The sequence below is a fragment of the Hyperolius riggenbachi genome, chromosome 1 (genome assembly GCF_040937935.1).
Source record: "Hyperolius riggenbachi isolate aHypRig1 chromosome 1, aHypRig1.pri, whole genome shotgun sequence".
Classification (NCBI taxonomy): domain Eukaryota; kingdom Metazoa; phylum Chordata; class Amphibia; order Anura; family Hyperoliidae; genus Hyperolius; species Hyperolius riggenbachi.
Window position 1 is genome coordinate 89,047,809 of NC_090646.1, and position 16,985 is coordinate 89,064,793.

Genomic DNA, 16,985 nt, shown 5'->3' on the forward strand with positions numbered 1-16,985 from the left:
CTTTCCTTCGAACCTTTATTCACGTGGCCGTTCAGTGATTACTGTGATTGGCTCACAGTGATCACCTGGTAAGAATGAAACTGGCTATTTACTCATAAGAGGAAGCTCAGCTGTTATGTGACAACCGACTCTGCAGCCCCAACGATCAGCCATCAGCTTGGTACTGAGGAAAGCCACAGCATAGAATCTATGCCGCATCAGAACTAGAGAGCTGCAGATGCGGCATGGATTCTCACTTCCGTGGTCCCAAGCCAGATAAACTATCCTACCTCGATCTGTGGCCAGCTTTGAGAAAAACATATGACCTGTCAATTATAGATGAACAAGATGCTATTTTTTCCGACTTAAAGGGGCACTACAGCGAAAAACTGTAAAATTTAAAATATGTGCAAACATATACAAATAAAAAGTACATTTTTTCCAGAGTAAAATGAGCCATAAATTACTTTTCTCCTATGTTGCTGTCACTTACAGTTGGTAGTAGAAATCTGACACAAGTGACAGGTTTTCGACTAGTCCGACTCTTTATAGGGAATTCTCAGGGATATATTTAGTTTCAAAAGCACTTAGTGAATGGCAGTTGCTCTGTCCAGCTGCTAAAAAACTGGTGTAGGGAGCAGGGAAGCTGGCCAGCATCATTGTTTAAATCCTTTTTCAGGAATATCTTTATAAAGAATAAAAGCCATGCTGAGAATCGCCCTATAAAGAGATGGACTAGTCCAAAACCTGTCACTTCTGTCAAATTTCTACTACCTACTGTAAGTGACAGCAACATAGGAGAAAAATAATTTATGGCTCATTTTACTCTGGAAAAAAATGTTCTTCTTTGTATATGTTTGTACATGTTTTAAATTTTACAGTTTTCCGCTGTAGTGCCCCTTTAATGTAAATTAGCACGTAGCTTGGAATTGGACCAATCAAATGCATTTGCTTTGGAATGACCTATTTTCAAGCTGTATACAAATAACAAAAACAAACAACCTAAAAAAAAAAAAAAAAACCACAAAAAAAAAAAAAAAGTTGGAACCATTTGCATTCATGGATTATCTGTACTATGAGTATGAGTTTTCTCCCAGGTGATATGTTCACACCTCATCAGTAAAATGACTTGTAAGCCACCAGCAAGCAAGTAACTTAAAGAGAACCTGTAACAAAAAACAATTCCCCTGGAGGCTTCCCCCTCCCCTGTAGCTGCAGGCAGTACAGCACTGGCTCCCTCGAAGTGTCCCGCAATCCTCCCTCGACAAGCCTGACAAGTGCTGATTTATTTACCTTGCCTGGCTCCAGCGGGGGCGCTGTAGCGGCTCTCCGCACAGAGATAGGCGAATATAGCCGACTTCCGTCGGGTCCGCTCTACCGCGCAGAAGACTTGCGCCTGCGCAGTAGAGTGGCCCGACAGCGATCGGCTATTTCCGCCTATCTCTGAGGCGGAGAGCCAATACTGCGCCTGCAAGGTAAATATTTACATTCCCGTTGTTCGGGGAGCTTTATCGCCACCGCCGTTGGACCGAGTACGACAGGGGAAGCCTCAATAGGATCCGGAGGCTTCCCCCACCCGAGGCGAGTACCCCCCAGGGGAGGTTTTTCGTTACAGGTTTTCTTTAAAGAGGAACTGTAACGACAAAACGTCACCTGGGGGGTACTCACCTCGGGTGGGGGAAGCCTCCGGATCCTAATGAGGCTTCCCACGCCGTCCTCCATCCGTCAGGGGTCTCGCTGCAGCCCTCCGTGCAGCGGTGACGTAATATTTACCTTCCTGGCTCCTGCGCAGGCGCTCTGACGGCTGTCGGCTCCGAAGTAGGCGGAAATACCCGATCGCCGTCGGGTCTGCTCTACTGCGCAGGCGCAAGTTTCCGGCGCCTGCGCAGTAGAGCGGACCCGACGGAGATCGGGTATTTCCGTCTATTTACGTGCCGAAAGCTGCCACAGCGCCCCCGCTGGAGCCAGCAAAGGTAAATATTGAAGCTACAGTCGGCTCTGTCGCCGGCTGTTCGGAGGGCTGCAGCGAGACCCCCGTGGGACAGAGGACGGCGTGGGAAGCCTCATTAGGATCCAGAGGCTTCCCCCACCCGAGGTGAGTACCCCCCAGGGAAGGTTTTTGTTGTTACAGAGTCTCTTTAAGGTACTTTTTCAATTGCAATGTGCTGTAAAGTTATGATAAATTATGTTCTAGGGGAAAATGTAAATTAGATCGAGCCAATTGGCCCTTAGTTACGGTAATTCCCTTTTTCTCTTAAGTTCTCTCCTACGTGATATTTTCAAACCTCATCAATAAAATGCCTTTTAAGCCTCCAGGAAGCAAGAAAATATTTAGAATATTTGTGACAGTACTTTTTCACCATCTTTTTGGTATTTTTTTTCGACTGCAAACTGCGGAAAAGTTATTTTAAACAGTAGAAAACTCAGGAGAAAAGGTTCATTGAATAAGGGCAGTATCTTTGTGTATTTGAAAAGGACTGCTCTCTTGCAAGGAATGTTTCAGAAGTTACATAATTATTTATTTTTTTGTAAAAGTTTTTTTTTTTTTCCAAAAATCAGTTCCTATAACAAGAAATGACATCTTTAATTATAATTGTCTTTCAGGCCTCTTTCACAGTAGGACGTTGCATTTTGAAGCGACATTAAAGTCGCAACGCAAAATATAACGCAATGCCCCAAAAAAGGCGCAACGCAACTTAATGCCCCGTTACGGTCGCATACAGTAGAGCATACAGGCAATGAAAAGTATGCTTCCAAGTCATTACTGAGCATGTGCAAACAGTGCAACGCAGCTAACAACATGTATAGCGCACTGCATGCAGCACTTTCACTTAATGTGCAGCGTTAGTTACCAACGCAACGTGTGCTCTGTGAATGGGGCATTGATTTTTCATTGCAGTGAGTTATTCTGCGTTAAATGTTGTTTTAACATGCGACTTTAACATCGCACTGTGAAAGAGGCCTTAAAGTGAACCCAAGGTAAAAGGAATATGAACGATGCCATATTTATTTCCTTTTAAACAATACCAGTTGCCTGGCAGTCCTGTTCATCTATTTGGCTACAAAAGCATCTGAATAACACCAGAAACAAGCCTGCAGCTAATCTTGTTAGTTCTGACAATATTGTCAGAAACACATGATCTGCTGCATGCTTGTTCAGGGTCTATGGCTGAAAGTATTAGAGGCAGAGGCTCAGCAGGACAGCTAGGCAACTGGTATTACTAAAAAGGAAATAAAAAATGGCAACCTCCATTTCACTCTCATCTCGGATTCACATTAATGGCTATGTATTCACTTAGGGGTCTGTAGGCATAAAAGTGTAAAGTACCTCTTTGCCTCTAATGCAAAATATTCACCTCTGCCTTTAGAGGGCTGACCCACATTCAGAACCCCCAGCAACCAATCAAATTATTATTCTCCAACTCTCTCATTGGTCGGCCAGGTCACATCATGTTTTCAACATCAAGTGACCCAATTGAGCTAGCTAAGGGCCGACAGCTGCGGAGGAAACATCAATGCACACTACAGCGATGTTCTTTTTTTTTTCTTAATCGCACATCTACGGTGACCTTTCATAAACTGGCAGATGGTTATATTTGCGATGTGCCGCCACTTCATAAATTCAGGAGGGCGGCATTTATCTATGTAGAAGAGAATTCCTGTGCGGAGTTGCTCTTTAAAGAGTCCGTATTTGTTTTAACAACAACTTGCCAAGCGCAGAAAAATCTTTCCATGATTAAATCAGACAAGGAAATTCAGACAAGTTGGGGCAGTAGGCTTTCATCTGCCGTCAGCTTTCACATCGGAATGTTTGCGAGGAACTTCTGCTATTGGTCTAGACTGACGGATGCCAACAGGGAGGTCAAATTATTCCACAAAATTACACAGTTTAAGAAAGAAAAAAAAAATCTGAGTGCTCCGAGTAAATTAAAACCATGGGTTGTGTGCAAGTTCACACAGCGCAGAGCACTCGTGTAACCGCTGCACATACAGTCCTCTTTACGAGTTGCCATCTGCAGCCAAACATATGCTATTAAAGATAGGTCATCATATAAACATGAATGACGCAAGCCCTTACTACGCAGTAGAGTAATCGGGAGGATAAGAGAACCAGAGACTTAAAAACAGATGTGTCCTCCCGGCAATTTACTAGCAGGGAAAAAAGGGAAAAGAAAGTTGCAGTGCTTAACCTTATTTTTTATTTTACAACCTGAAAGACTTTAGACTGCAGAGATGGATGCAGAAGGGACATTATAGGAGGATTGCTGAAGGGCACGGTCAGGACAAACTAATTGCTGGTAACTGTTTTTAAGAAGTGCAGGCAAATAGTCTCCATCAGGAAGCTGTTCAGGAGATTTTGCAACTGTGCTTAATTTAGACCACATCTTAGATTGTATTTAGGTTTTACACGATTCTCATTTGGCCGCTGCAGCCACGTTGAGTAATGCTTTCTGAGAAGTTTTGGGCCACACAGTAGGCCTAAACGATTTTAGGAAAAAATTGAATTGAGCGATTTCTGTCTGAAATTGAGATTTCGATTCGATTCACGATTTCCTTCAAATCAAGCTTTGTTCCCCCTCTTTGCCTGTTTGTTCACCCTCTGTCCCCCTGTCTCTCTTTGTGCCCCCTTTGCCTCTTTATGCCTCCCCTGGGTCTCTCTTGCCCCCTTTGTGTCTCTGTGCCTCCTCTGTCCCCCAAGCAGCATCAGTTCTGTACATAGCTTCCAGCACAAGTCCAGCGATGCCCGTCTATCCACTTCGCCTCCTGCAGGCTCTAATGCACGGAATACTTCCTGTATATCATGTGACATACAGGAATCCGTAGTTTTGCCAAGCACAAGAGTCGGCAGACGGCGATAGAGGACTGACAGCGTTTCGACTCGTGCGGAAGGTATGTCCAACGCTGTGGGCCGCACGCGCCGGGACTTTGGGTAAGTTTGAAGCCACTTCTTCAAACTTCCCCATGTGGAAACGACGTGATCGCGATAATTGCCGCTTTAACGATTCTGAAATTGTGATCTTGGTGATCACGATTTCGGTTTAAATTCGATTTATCTTTCAGGCCTACCACACAGCGTCCTCTTGCCAATCAAGCGGTGTGAGCAAGGCCAGTTTTATAAATGTATTGCCCCTATGCTAAGTATGTTGTTGTTGCCCTTTTATCCGCAGCAGCAGCGCCCCCTCCCAATCCATGTGCAGCCCCTCTTCCATGCGTTTCACTCATGCACTGTAGTCCCTCTTTTTCATGTACAGCTCCGTAAAGCACCAATTTCCCCTTTCCATGTGTTGTTCCCCATTTTCAGCCTCCTTTTTCATATGTAGCAACCCCTTTCATGTTCAGAGGCCCAGAAATCTGTCCATGTCTGTGACAGTCAAGCCTTGGGGTTCCATCACACGCATTAGGTATGGATTTGGTTGTTTCAGAATCAGTACTCTTAACTAGTGTGTAGCAAAAGCCCTTAGTGGGCATTACAGCCGTTTTGCAGCCAAGAGACGTGTGGGGGCCCCGTTCGTCCTTAACCATCCTTCTTGTGTCCCTATCACCTTGTCAATGACTGTTGCTTGTACTTCAGTTGAGCAGCAGAGCTCATGGAGAGGGTCTGGGGCACATGCAGTGTGGGGATAGGAGAAACCAGTGGGTACATGCTAATCCATCAGCAGTGTTTAATGCACCATCCTAATGGTCAGGTAATGCTCCCTCCACGCATGCAGATTTTAAAACATGAAGTAAGGTTTGGGGGTGTAATGGGGGGGGGGGTACATTTGGCAAAGGATGCTTACCAGTAGGGCTGTGGAGTTGGAGTCGAGTAGATGGAGTAAATTTGGGTACCCGGAGTCGGAGTCTGTGATTTAGTAAACTGAGGAGTTGGATGATTTTGTACAAAATCCACAGCCCTGGTAGATATTAGACTAAGGAGTCCGAGTCGAAGCCATTTTGGGTTCCCCTCTGTTGGAGCCGGAAGAGTTTTGTACAGACTCCACAGCCCTGCTTACCAGTCTATCTTTAATGAGTTTAGGTGGACTCTCTTCCAGGGCTGAGGAGTTGGTACAAAAATCATTAGACTCCAACTCAGACTCCTCAGTTTATGAAACCACTGAGTCTGACTCCAGGTACCCAAATTTCTCCGACTCCACAGCCAGCTATGAAGTGGATACAAAACTAATCCGACTCCAACTCCTTAGTTTATGAAACCACTGCACTGCTCCCTTCAGGTCCCACCACTGAACGCTGGGCCTCTGGTCGATATATACCGCTCACTTAGACCGAGTAAGTTACCGGAGCTTTATACATTTTGTGGCAAGATACTGAGATTTTGAAATACAAATCAGGAGATAAAACATTTGCTACTCTTGTCTGGTGTCAAGAGCATACAAGGTCAGCTTAAAATGCAAATGTCATCAATGCACATGCCACCTTGCAAGGCTATGTTTTAGAGAATTACCTTTTCATTTCAGTTTGCGGCCTGCTATGAATGTTATAGACAGGCTAATAAAGTTTTAAATTACCTTTCTCTGCCAGGATGGCAAAAAAAAAACAAAAAAAAAAAACACACACATTTTAGTGGACAACGCAGCCCCAAATTCTCATTTTCGCATTCTCAGCTGGAAATAATTTTCTTTACTGAGTGCTTCATTTCATTGGGTGGGGAGTAGTCACATGTAGGGCAATATCAGAACCCCAAAGGTCTGCTTATAGTCTATTTAGCAGCAGCCATTTATCACTCCCTTTTTAGCACTCCTCAGAGGCCAACTGGCAAGGAGTAATACAAAAAGATGAGCTGCTTTAGTACCATTGGCGGAAATCTTTGCAATTCATACAACAGTTCTGGAGGGAAAGGTCTCTCTCTACAAACTGAAACTACGCTGTACAATATATCAAGGCGCTTTTCTCCCATAAGACTCAAAGGGCATAGAGAGGCCTCAGATCAATACATAAGAGGGACTGCGTTTCAGAGGAAAGTCAGGACTTTATAAATGCCAGACTAAATGAATCAGACTGAACTGTTTGTACTTAAATGCTTCCAGGGATGAAGGTGTCCCGATTGGGTGTGGCAGGGAGTTCCAAAGTGTACAAAGATCTGCACTGCCTGTAATTCTTAGAGAAAACCGCTGCAAGGCTGTTAACACCGATCCTTCGCTCACTCCACTGGCTACCAATAAAACGCAGGATTCTATTTAAGACTGGTTTATTGACATTGAAATCTTTGTACAATTTGGGCCCTCTGTACCTGAAGGATTTGTTGCAACTGCCTCACACCCCCCTAAAATCTTATGCTGGAAATACACTGTTCGTTTTTGAGCCATTTAGATAGCTCGATAGATAATTTCCGACATATCCGATCTCCCGCCAGATCACCTCACCGCTCGATTCCGCATTGAATACAATGGAAAAAGATAAGAAAACGAGCAGAAGAGAATTGCCCCCTGAATCGAGCGGGGAATCGATCGAGCGGGAGAATCGAGCCGTGTGACCAAGTTATTAGATCCTTTCGAACTAATGCTGGGCATACACGGCTCAATTTACCCGATCGATCGATCCCCCGCTCAATTCCGTAGGCGATTATATTATCTTTCGCTAGTATTTCTTATCTTTTTCCATTGTGTTCAAAGTGGAATCGAGCAGTGAAATGATCGGGCGGGGGATCAGACATGTCAGAAATTATCGAGCCATCTAAATGGCTAAAAAACGAACCGTGTATTCCCAGCATAAGATTTTAAGGGTTGTGATGCAGTTGCAACAAATCCTTCAGGTACAGAGGGCCCAAATTGTACAAAGATTTGAATGTCAATAAACCAACCTTGAAGAGACTCTGTAACGTCAAAAAGATCCCCTGGGGGTACTCACCTCGGGTGGGGGAAGCCTCCCGGATCCTAATGAGGCTTCCCACGACGTCCTCTGTCCCACGGGGGTCTCGCTGCAGCCCTCCGAACAGCCGGCGACAGAGCCGACTGTCAGTTCAATATTTACCTTTCCAGGCTCCAGCGGGGGCGCTGTGGCTGCTCTCGGCTCCGAACTACACGGAAATACCCGATCTCAGTCGGGTCCGCTCTACTGCGCAGGCGCCGGAAACTTGCGCCTGCGCAGTAGAGCAGACCTGACGGCGATCGGGTATTTCTGTGTAGTTTGGAGCCGACAGCAGTCAGAGCGCCTGCGCAGGAGCCGGGAAGGTAAATATTGACGTCATTATTCTCGGAGGGCTGCAGCGAGACCCCTGAGGGACGGAGGATGGCGTGGGAAGCCTCATTAGGATCCGGAGGCTTCCCCCACCCGAGGTGAGTACCCCCCAGGGGATCTTTTGATGTTACAGATCCTCTTTAAATAGAATCCTGCGTTTTATTGGTATCCAGTGGAGTGAGCGAAGGATCGGTGTTATGTGGCAATGGTGGGGTTGGCTTGTTAACAGCCTTGCAGTGGTTTTCTCTAAGAATTACAGGCAGTGCAGGTCTTTGTTAGGGATGATCAATGACATGCAAATATTTCTGAGTTTATGCAAATGTATGTACATTTTTATGCAAATATATGTAGCTTAAAAAATTGACCAATCAATTTAAACCAGAGTGGGACTTGATTGGCTCAAGCTGCATATATTTGCATACAAATTTATGGTACATAAAACATAGAACATTGCAACTGTAAACTGGCCTATACACGAAATACTACAGCATGTACTAGTCAGACCTCAGGAGCATTTGCTCTGCTCTCCTTATATCACCCCAATGGCGAAACGTCACGTTCAATAAAATCTGAAGTTACATTTGTACGTACCATAACAGTTATTTTATGATTTTGAGGTCATTAAAAGGAGCCTCCCATCTCAATTTGCAGACAGTTGTGATTTTCTAAAATTGCCCGGAAGTTCAAATGTCACTCTGGCAACAGCACTACGTCTGGAGAACAGATCACTCCCCCTGGTATACAGAACATCCCCAGATAATCATCTTCCTGCATTAGCAATTTACTGCACAGAGCAGAAAGTAAATGCTTAGCATTCCTTGGCACCAACCTTTGGGTAACTGAGATCATTTTGGAGACAGCTAAAGAGGATGCCTTTTTTATTTCACACACTAGGGACTCACCAAGCTATTACATTATACTGACACTCTAGCATTCCTACAAGAAAGGCATTGCAACAGTTACAGTGCAGATCAAGACCTTATAGGCTAGGATGAGCAAACGTGGACTGATGTTTTTTAAACAAAAGCCGAATTGCACTGTAAAGTTTTTTTTGTTTAATAATGTACATTGTCATTTCAACTTAATACGAGGGGCTGCAAAATGTATTGTCACTGTAGCATGGGCACAGCCATCTTGCTTTCTACAATGTCTAAACAGTTAATATCGCCCTATTGGCAGGGCAGACCTGTATGGCACCAGCATCCACACAGGACCATCTATAAGAATACCTTCCTCCTTCACAGAAGAACACTTTATGAGCATGGCTGCTGTATAAAGTCAGCTGGAATATAAATAAAAAGAAACGCGTTCCATAAGGCATTATTTGGAGTTACCTAAAAGAAACCAAATGATCTATAAAATGGCTCACATGCGGCTAGTTACCGTGACACACCAGTCTTAAAAATAAAGTCATAACAATGGCCAAGGAAGCCATAAACTAAACTATGACTTAAGTGTTCACAGTTGGCCGGACAGAAATGAAGTTACCTCCTCCTCAGCCAGTCCCTCGCGCTAACAATGCTGCTGGATGAGCAACTTCACAGCTCATTCACAAACTCTCAATACCATTACATATAAAGTGTGTGTATAAATATAAAGTGTGTGTATAAATACAAAGTGTGTGTATAAATACAAAGTGTGTGTGTGTGTGTGTGTGTGTGAAAATGTGGATATAAACATACAGTGTTCGTATGTGTACATATATATATATATATATACATATACACACACACACACACACACACACACACACACACACACACACATACATACATACACATACACAGACAGATGCAAAATCTTAAAGGACAACTTTAGTGAGAGAGATATGGAGGCTGCCATATTTATTTCCTATTAAATAATACTAGTTGCCTGGCAGCCTTGCTAATCTATTTGGCTGCAGTAGTGTCTGAATCACACCAAAAACAAGCATGCAGCTAATCTTGTCAGATCTGACAATAATGCCAGAAACACCTGATCTGCTACATGCTTGTTCAGGGTGTATGGCTAAAAGCATTAGAGGCAGAGGATCAGCAGGACAACCAGGCAACTGGTATTGCTTAAAAATAAATATGGCAGCCTCCATATGCTTCTCGCTACAGTTGTCCTTTAAGACTAGAGGTGATGTCATGTACTAGTTGACCCAACAGATTAAAAAAAGGCCTCCTTTGGAAGCCCAGTAGGGATTATTTGTCAGGTAGGGTACCAAGCTCATATGACACAATACTGTTGGTTTCCTAGTAACATTATCCTGTACCTTGCCAGGTCCCTCTAACAACATTTCCTCGTTCTACAGACTGCCATGGCACAACAGCATGCAAGAGACCCCAAGTTTACAGAGAGCAGACTGCTGCTGGCATCATCATCAACTGCAACTACCAGCCATATACACAGCTACTCAGAGCAACCCAACCTCAGGAGTGACATGTGGGCTCTTCCATGGAGTAACCCATACAACCCATTTATTGTGGGGTGTGAAAATGTTCTTACCTACTGTATGCCGCAGGTCTTCACACAGGCTTATGTGGGGCAATCTAAGCATGTCCTTCCATTTCTTGCTGCGACCATTTCTTTTGCCACCGCCACCTGTAAGGAAAAAAACATACCTTATGGTCATTACGAAGACAACTAACTCTTTCATAAAGTGTCATATCCCAGAATGCTTTGTTGACAGTTGTTCAGCCAATATATACAGTATAGCCTTGGTTTGCGAGCATAATTTGTGCTTGTAACCCAAAGCACTCATATCACAACGAACTCTGCCATACGTTTTAATGGAAACTCAGATAATTCGTTCCAGAAACAGTTTAAGAAAAATATTTACTACAAAGTACTATACTGTACAAAGTAAACAGGTCAATAAGGCTTTCACTATAACTAACAGAATCATGGATATCTGCTGGCTCACCCCCAAGGACTTAAATGACAGTTCCTTTTGCCAACCTTTAAGGATTTCATGGAAATGTGACTTTGTACAGTCCCAACGCAAGTACAATCCTGCAGCAGGGCCGGGACAAGGCAGAGGCGAGAGAGGCTTCAGCCTCAGTGTGCAATGTAGGAGGGGCACACAACTCACTCTTGCTATCATTCCCCCATTGGCCTCAATTCTGGTAGGGTTATCAAACAAATTACCTCATGTGAGGTAATTTACCTCATGAGGTAATGACATTTAGCAATTCTGGTAGGTTTTAGTCATGTTTTACCTCATGAGGTAAATTATGAGGTAATCCATGAGGTAATTTACCAAAAATAGCTATTCTCATGGAAATTAGGGGGCATGTTAGCACATAATTTACCGATCAGTTTAAGACCTGCCTGTACCTGGAGGTAAAGTCAATTTGCATGCATTTTGCAGTTTTTAGTGGAGTTCCTATTGCTGTTTTAGTGTCGTTCCTATTCAGTTTGTGTAATAGAAAAGAACCGTGGAAATAAAACTCCAAATATTTACTGATTTATTTATTTTTTAAATAAGGGATGTCTATAATTATACTTTTCATAGGTTGCTACATAATCAAATACACCTTCATCCCTCAAAAAAAATAAAATCTTCCAAACTTATGGAAGACGAATCCAAATCCTAACTTATGGAAGACAACTAAACACTACTATTATTTATTTACTGCATGCTTACCACTGGAATACCTCATGTTTTACCTCACTTTATGCATTTACCTCATGTTTTACCGCATATTTTACCTCATGTTCGGAAATGGAGAAAAATGTTTCAGAATTGCTATATTAAGAGGTAAATACCTCATGAGGTATTTTACCTACAAAAAAACATTTAACTCACATAGCTACCAGAATTGAGGCCATTGTGTTTGAAGCAGAGAGAAAGAAGGGGATACATGGCAGTGACTGCAAGCCAGATAACTAGAGATTAAGGAGTGGGGCGAGGGGGGTGGACCGCCTCACTGATTGCTATTAGTCTTCGTCTAATAGCAATCAGTGTATAATGGCTGGGGTGGAAAGGAGGGGGGGCACACTTTGGTGTCTCAGCCTTGGGTGCTGGAGGACCTTGTCCCAGGTCTGTCCTCCAGCATCAAAGAGAGAACAACCATTGTCTTAGTTGAGATTATCCACCAGTGGTTCTGGATGCTAGCCTGGCTCACAGGGGCAAAAAGGGATAATTTGCATATTCAGTAGTGGTAAATTGTGATATATAGCATTATAGCTGAATTATTTCAAGTTTCCTTCTGTTTTAAGAAGGCAAATCACACCAAGCATTGCTTTTTAGTAGGAGGGCTTTTAGGTCTTTTATCCCCCTATACATTCCTAGTGGTTTGGGTCACCCCGAGCTGCTTGGTTACTCAGTTGCGATTATGTGACGCATGTATACTTCCTGTGCTTGTACTGTAAAATGTTGCTTGCTTATCAAGTCAAAATTTTATTAAAAGTTTTTGCTTGCCTTGCAAAGCGCTCTCAAACTGAGTTGCTTGCAATCCAAAGTTTTGCTGAACATGAAATGAAAGAAATACAGATGTAGTATGATTGCAGTACTGCCTCATTAGCCTCCCCGCACCTGACCACCCAATTCTGTAATGTAGAGAGGCATGAATCATCTTTCCCTTCTCAGAGCCTGCTACTATCCTGTGGCTCTGAGCTAGGACTCCGTCACCGTGGGCAGTCCTTACTCCCAAAGACTACGGTAATTCTAGGTGTTGCATGAGTTAATCTAGGATAGCTAGGATTGGCTGGGACCAGGCAGATATTACATGGTCTAAAACTGTGTACACGGTACAAATTTTCCATCAGATTGACAGATCTATTAGAATTTTCGACCGGTCCGATCGCAATCGATTTTGGGTGCTTAACGCAAAATCGATCAGAAACAATTTTGATATCTACACACAATGCAATTTCTTATCAGATCACCAATCGATCTAATGGAAAATTGTACTGTGTGTATGAGGCTTTATGCTAGGAATACACAATCAGTTTTTTCGGCAGATTTACTGTCTGATCGATTTTTCGATCATTTTTCTGATCGAAAAATCGATTCACTTCTATGAGAAAATCAATAAAAAAAAAACAATCAAAATTGGATCAGACCTGTCAAAAATTATCTATTGAGTAATCGATCTGCCAAAAAAATCTCATGGTGTATTCCCAGTATTAGGGTTCTGCACAGTGAAAGCACCTGACAGGAGAGCAGGCCACACACTCCACTACAGAAAGGGGTGGCGGGAGGGTGCGACTAGCAGAGCAGTGCTGAACTAGTCAGCACTAGCCATCCTGCGGCATTTGTTATTTTGGGTGTAGCGAGATTTTTTTAGTAGGCTAAAATATATTTTATTAAACAACATGGTGTTTTCTAAACTTATATACAAACCACAAGTGTCAGAAAGCAGACCATCACAGCTAACACAAACCTTTGTAATCATCTTTTTATGCATCTCATTCTTCACATGTAAAGATTCTTTCCCCTTTACTGCTTCCCCTTTAACTCAAGTGACAGCCTGCAGGGTGTAATTTGCATAAAAAAGTGTAATTATCACTTTAAAGCCTTAAAGAGAAACTGTAAACAAGGACTGAAGTTCATCCCAATCGGTAGCGGATACTCCCTTTCCCATGAGAAATCTTTTCCTTTTCACAAATGGATCATGAGGGGGCTTTGTATTGCCGATTTTATGGTGAAACCCCTCCCACGGTGTGAGGTCAGTGCCTCCCAGCACTGATGTACTGACATCACACTGTGAGAGCCTTGTTGCATTGTGGGAAATAACAGCTGTTTCCAACTGCTAAAAAAGCAAGCTGCATCTCCTTCCACTGGCATCACCTGCCAGGAGTAAAAATGTCACCATGTGATAAATGTCAGAATGTAAATCAGGAAGAGGAAAGATTTTACAATGGGCAAACACTGGCTAAATCATTTACACATAATTATTGTGTAAATGAAGCACTTTTTTTATTACATTATTTTCACTGGAGTTTCTATTTAAGCTAGCCACACACTTGTAGAATGCCACCTGATGTGGCAAAACAATTGATTCCTACCACACACTGCACATCAAAGTTCCAGCAGGGAGTCTATTGAAAATGGATCGACCTACAGCGTTGCGCTGCATCGTACAGGGCCACAGATCTCCTGTTGGTCCTGCCCTGCCCCCAATCCACCTAAACATTCTGTTCTGTCCAAATTAAACTTAGGTTTTATAAAAAACAACCGAAAGTTGGTTGATCAGACATTTTGAGGGAATTGATTGTTTGCAGATCAATAGGATCTGCAAGGAATCGATAAGTGTATGGGCACCTTAATGGCCCGTTTCCACAAGCTGCATACACATATTAGATCAGCGACGCCTTCAACTACCTGACCACTGTTCGGTCAGGTGACACCACAGTGCATGACCGTTGTATAGGCACGCTTTTTGGCCAAAACAGTGTTTACCATTTAATCGAGAGGGAACCATGGATGCCGGGGAAGCACACAAGTTAGCTGCTTCTGGCAGGCAGGGTAGTAAAAACACAATGCACATATTCGGGGGGCAGCTGTACACACGCTAAAGAGTGTCACCATAGATTGCGCTACATGACCACCTGTGTGTGCCATAAAACATTTGGTGGTGCTCGGGGAGACTGCGGAGAAGACCGGGAGTGGTGGCAGCTGGTCAGGTGAGTTTTACAATGCACGGGTAATGGAAGGGGACATTTACATTTGGGGGGGTGCAGAAGCCAGGGGTGCATTGTGATCATTGCGATATCGCACGCCATTACCGCTGTGCACCCGATCGACAACACTGGACTGAGATTTCCAGCTTGCTCGATCGATAGATCATCAATCAGGCATACCTGTTTCGGCACGAACTTTCCTCAGATTCAATAAAATGATCAAATCTGGTGGTCGATGGGGCTGCAAAATCACTTATGTAAGGCCAGCTTCAGACATAGCTGTTCACTACAGTCATATCCTATCTTCATCACACAGCGCTGAGGAAAGACTATCTGTCAGGTACATAACCTGCCTCTCAATCAATGACTGTACACTGAGATTAAACCATGATCTTTAGAGAGAGACATCCCCCTGAAGTTAGTTAATTTCTGTCATGGGAGATTCCTGCCGGCAGGAGAAACATGTCACCTTGGGGAAGGAATTTCAGCACGCACATCGCCTCTCCTCCATACAGACGGGATCATTTACATTGTGAAAACCACTTTATCAATCCCTGCCAGAAAAAACAAGTCACATGCCAAAAAATTCAACACCAGTGGTGGGATTGTCTCCCTAAATGACCCCTCATTGTTCTATAGAGACACGGAACGGATGGTTGCTCTTTTTTTCTTCTGTTTCCAAGAAAGAAAAAAGCTCACTGAAAGAGAACCTGTCACCTTTTAGCACACTCCTCTAGAAGGCAAGGTCTGCTGGCAAGAATATTTGCTCACACAGAGACAGATAATCTGCACAGAAGAGAACGACTCGTTCACACAACAACATCACTTAAAAACAGGAAGTCAAGTTGACCCAGAGGTCTGAAGAAGCCCAGGACCAGATTTATCAAAGCATTACCAACAGTTTTTTTCTTCTTAAACAGTTCTAACCAGCAGGAGAACTGTTCTGCATGAGAATAAGAAACTTCTTAAATCCTATGTAATAGTGCCAGTTTGGTGTCAATTTCAAGAGCTGCATTACAGTTAAGAAAAGTGCAAATCTATCCCTAAACTGTTGCAGATTAAGTGCAGATCTACGGATAGTGCAGCAGTGCAGGCTAGAAATGATTTGTGAAGGACTCCTCCTCCTGCTGAATTCCTCACTCAGAGCCTGTTGATATCAATACAGCAGATGTATTGGTTACCTCAGCAACAGCAATTTCCTTCACACACTGCACTGTCTGACAAGCCTTCCTAGCTCCTCCTATTTTACAAGTTTTAGAAGGAAACTGCACTATTTCTTAAAATGTCTGAGAGAGTTCTGCATGGATTTCTAAAAACCTACCAATATTTTGTCTCAAATACTCTTGATCAGGGGTGCCCATTGGGTAGATAGCAATCTACCAGTAGATCACAAAGGACTTCATAGTAGAACCTGACCCGACTACATTTTCCATTCTGTATATACAACTGTGCTCCTAAACCTGTACAAAGGTATATCATTTTGACTTGCTAATTTTTAAAAGTAGCTCACAAGCCAAAAAAAAAGTGTGGGCACCTCTGGTCTTGATAAATGCCCCCCTCATAGTAGAGTGAAAACCTTCTACTGGGTAACATTAACCATATTATTATTTCCATTAATAATTAAAGCTATCTGATGAGATATGGCAAAAAAAGGGCTCAGGGAGCAAAGTTTGTCTGGTGACAAATTAAAGAGGTACACTACTGAAAAACGTGGATGTGTTGTTGTAACAAGTTATCTATGTGCATTTTATTTATATCTCCCCAAGCTGGCAGTTTCTATTTGGAACCGTGTGTAATGGCTATGCTTTAAAGAAAACCAGTGAGGAAAAACAAATAAAAAATAAAAAATAATGCACATTGCCTGGCTGTCCTGCTGATGCTCTGCCTCTAATTCTTTAAGCCACAGACCCTGAACAAGCATGCAGATCAGATGTTTCTAAGCAAAATCTGACAAGATTGTTTCAGGGGTGTGATTCAGACACTACCGACCAGAAAGATCAGCAGGACTGCCAGGCAATTGGTATTGTTTAAAAGGAAATAAATATGGCAGCCTCCACATGTCTCTCAATGAGATTGGCTCTCATTGTTCACAGTGTCAGGAGCCAATGAAATCAGCTCCTGACTGGCTCACAGAGCTCTGCGGTCATAGTGACTGCAGAGCGAGTGGCCTTGCGGCAATAGGTGAGCAGCGCGATTAGCGGTAGCAACAGGACCGTGCG

The 16,985-nt window shown here is 43.3% G+C and overlaps 1 protein-coding gene across 2 annotated transcripts in view; it reads right to left on the bottom strand.

The window, feature by feature from the left end:
• The window catches only part of GRK4 (G protein-coupled receptor kinase 4), a 332,370-nt gene that overhangs the window by 179,759 nt on the left and 135,626 nt on the right, over positions 1 to 16,985 (bottom strand). For both annotated transcript variants that reach the window (XM_068276336.1, XM_068276328.1), the window contains exon 2: positions 10,645 to 10,740. In XM_068276336.1, the coding sequence (XP_068132437.1) occupies positions 10,645 to 10,696 (52 nt within the window). In that variant the 5' untranslated portion in view covers positions 10,697 to 10,740. The remainder of the gene's footprint in view (positions 1 to 10,644; positions 10,741 to 16,985) is intronic.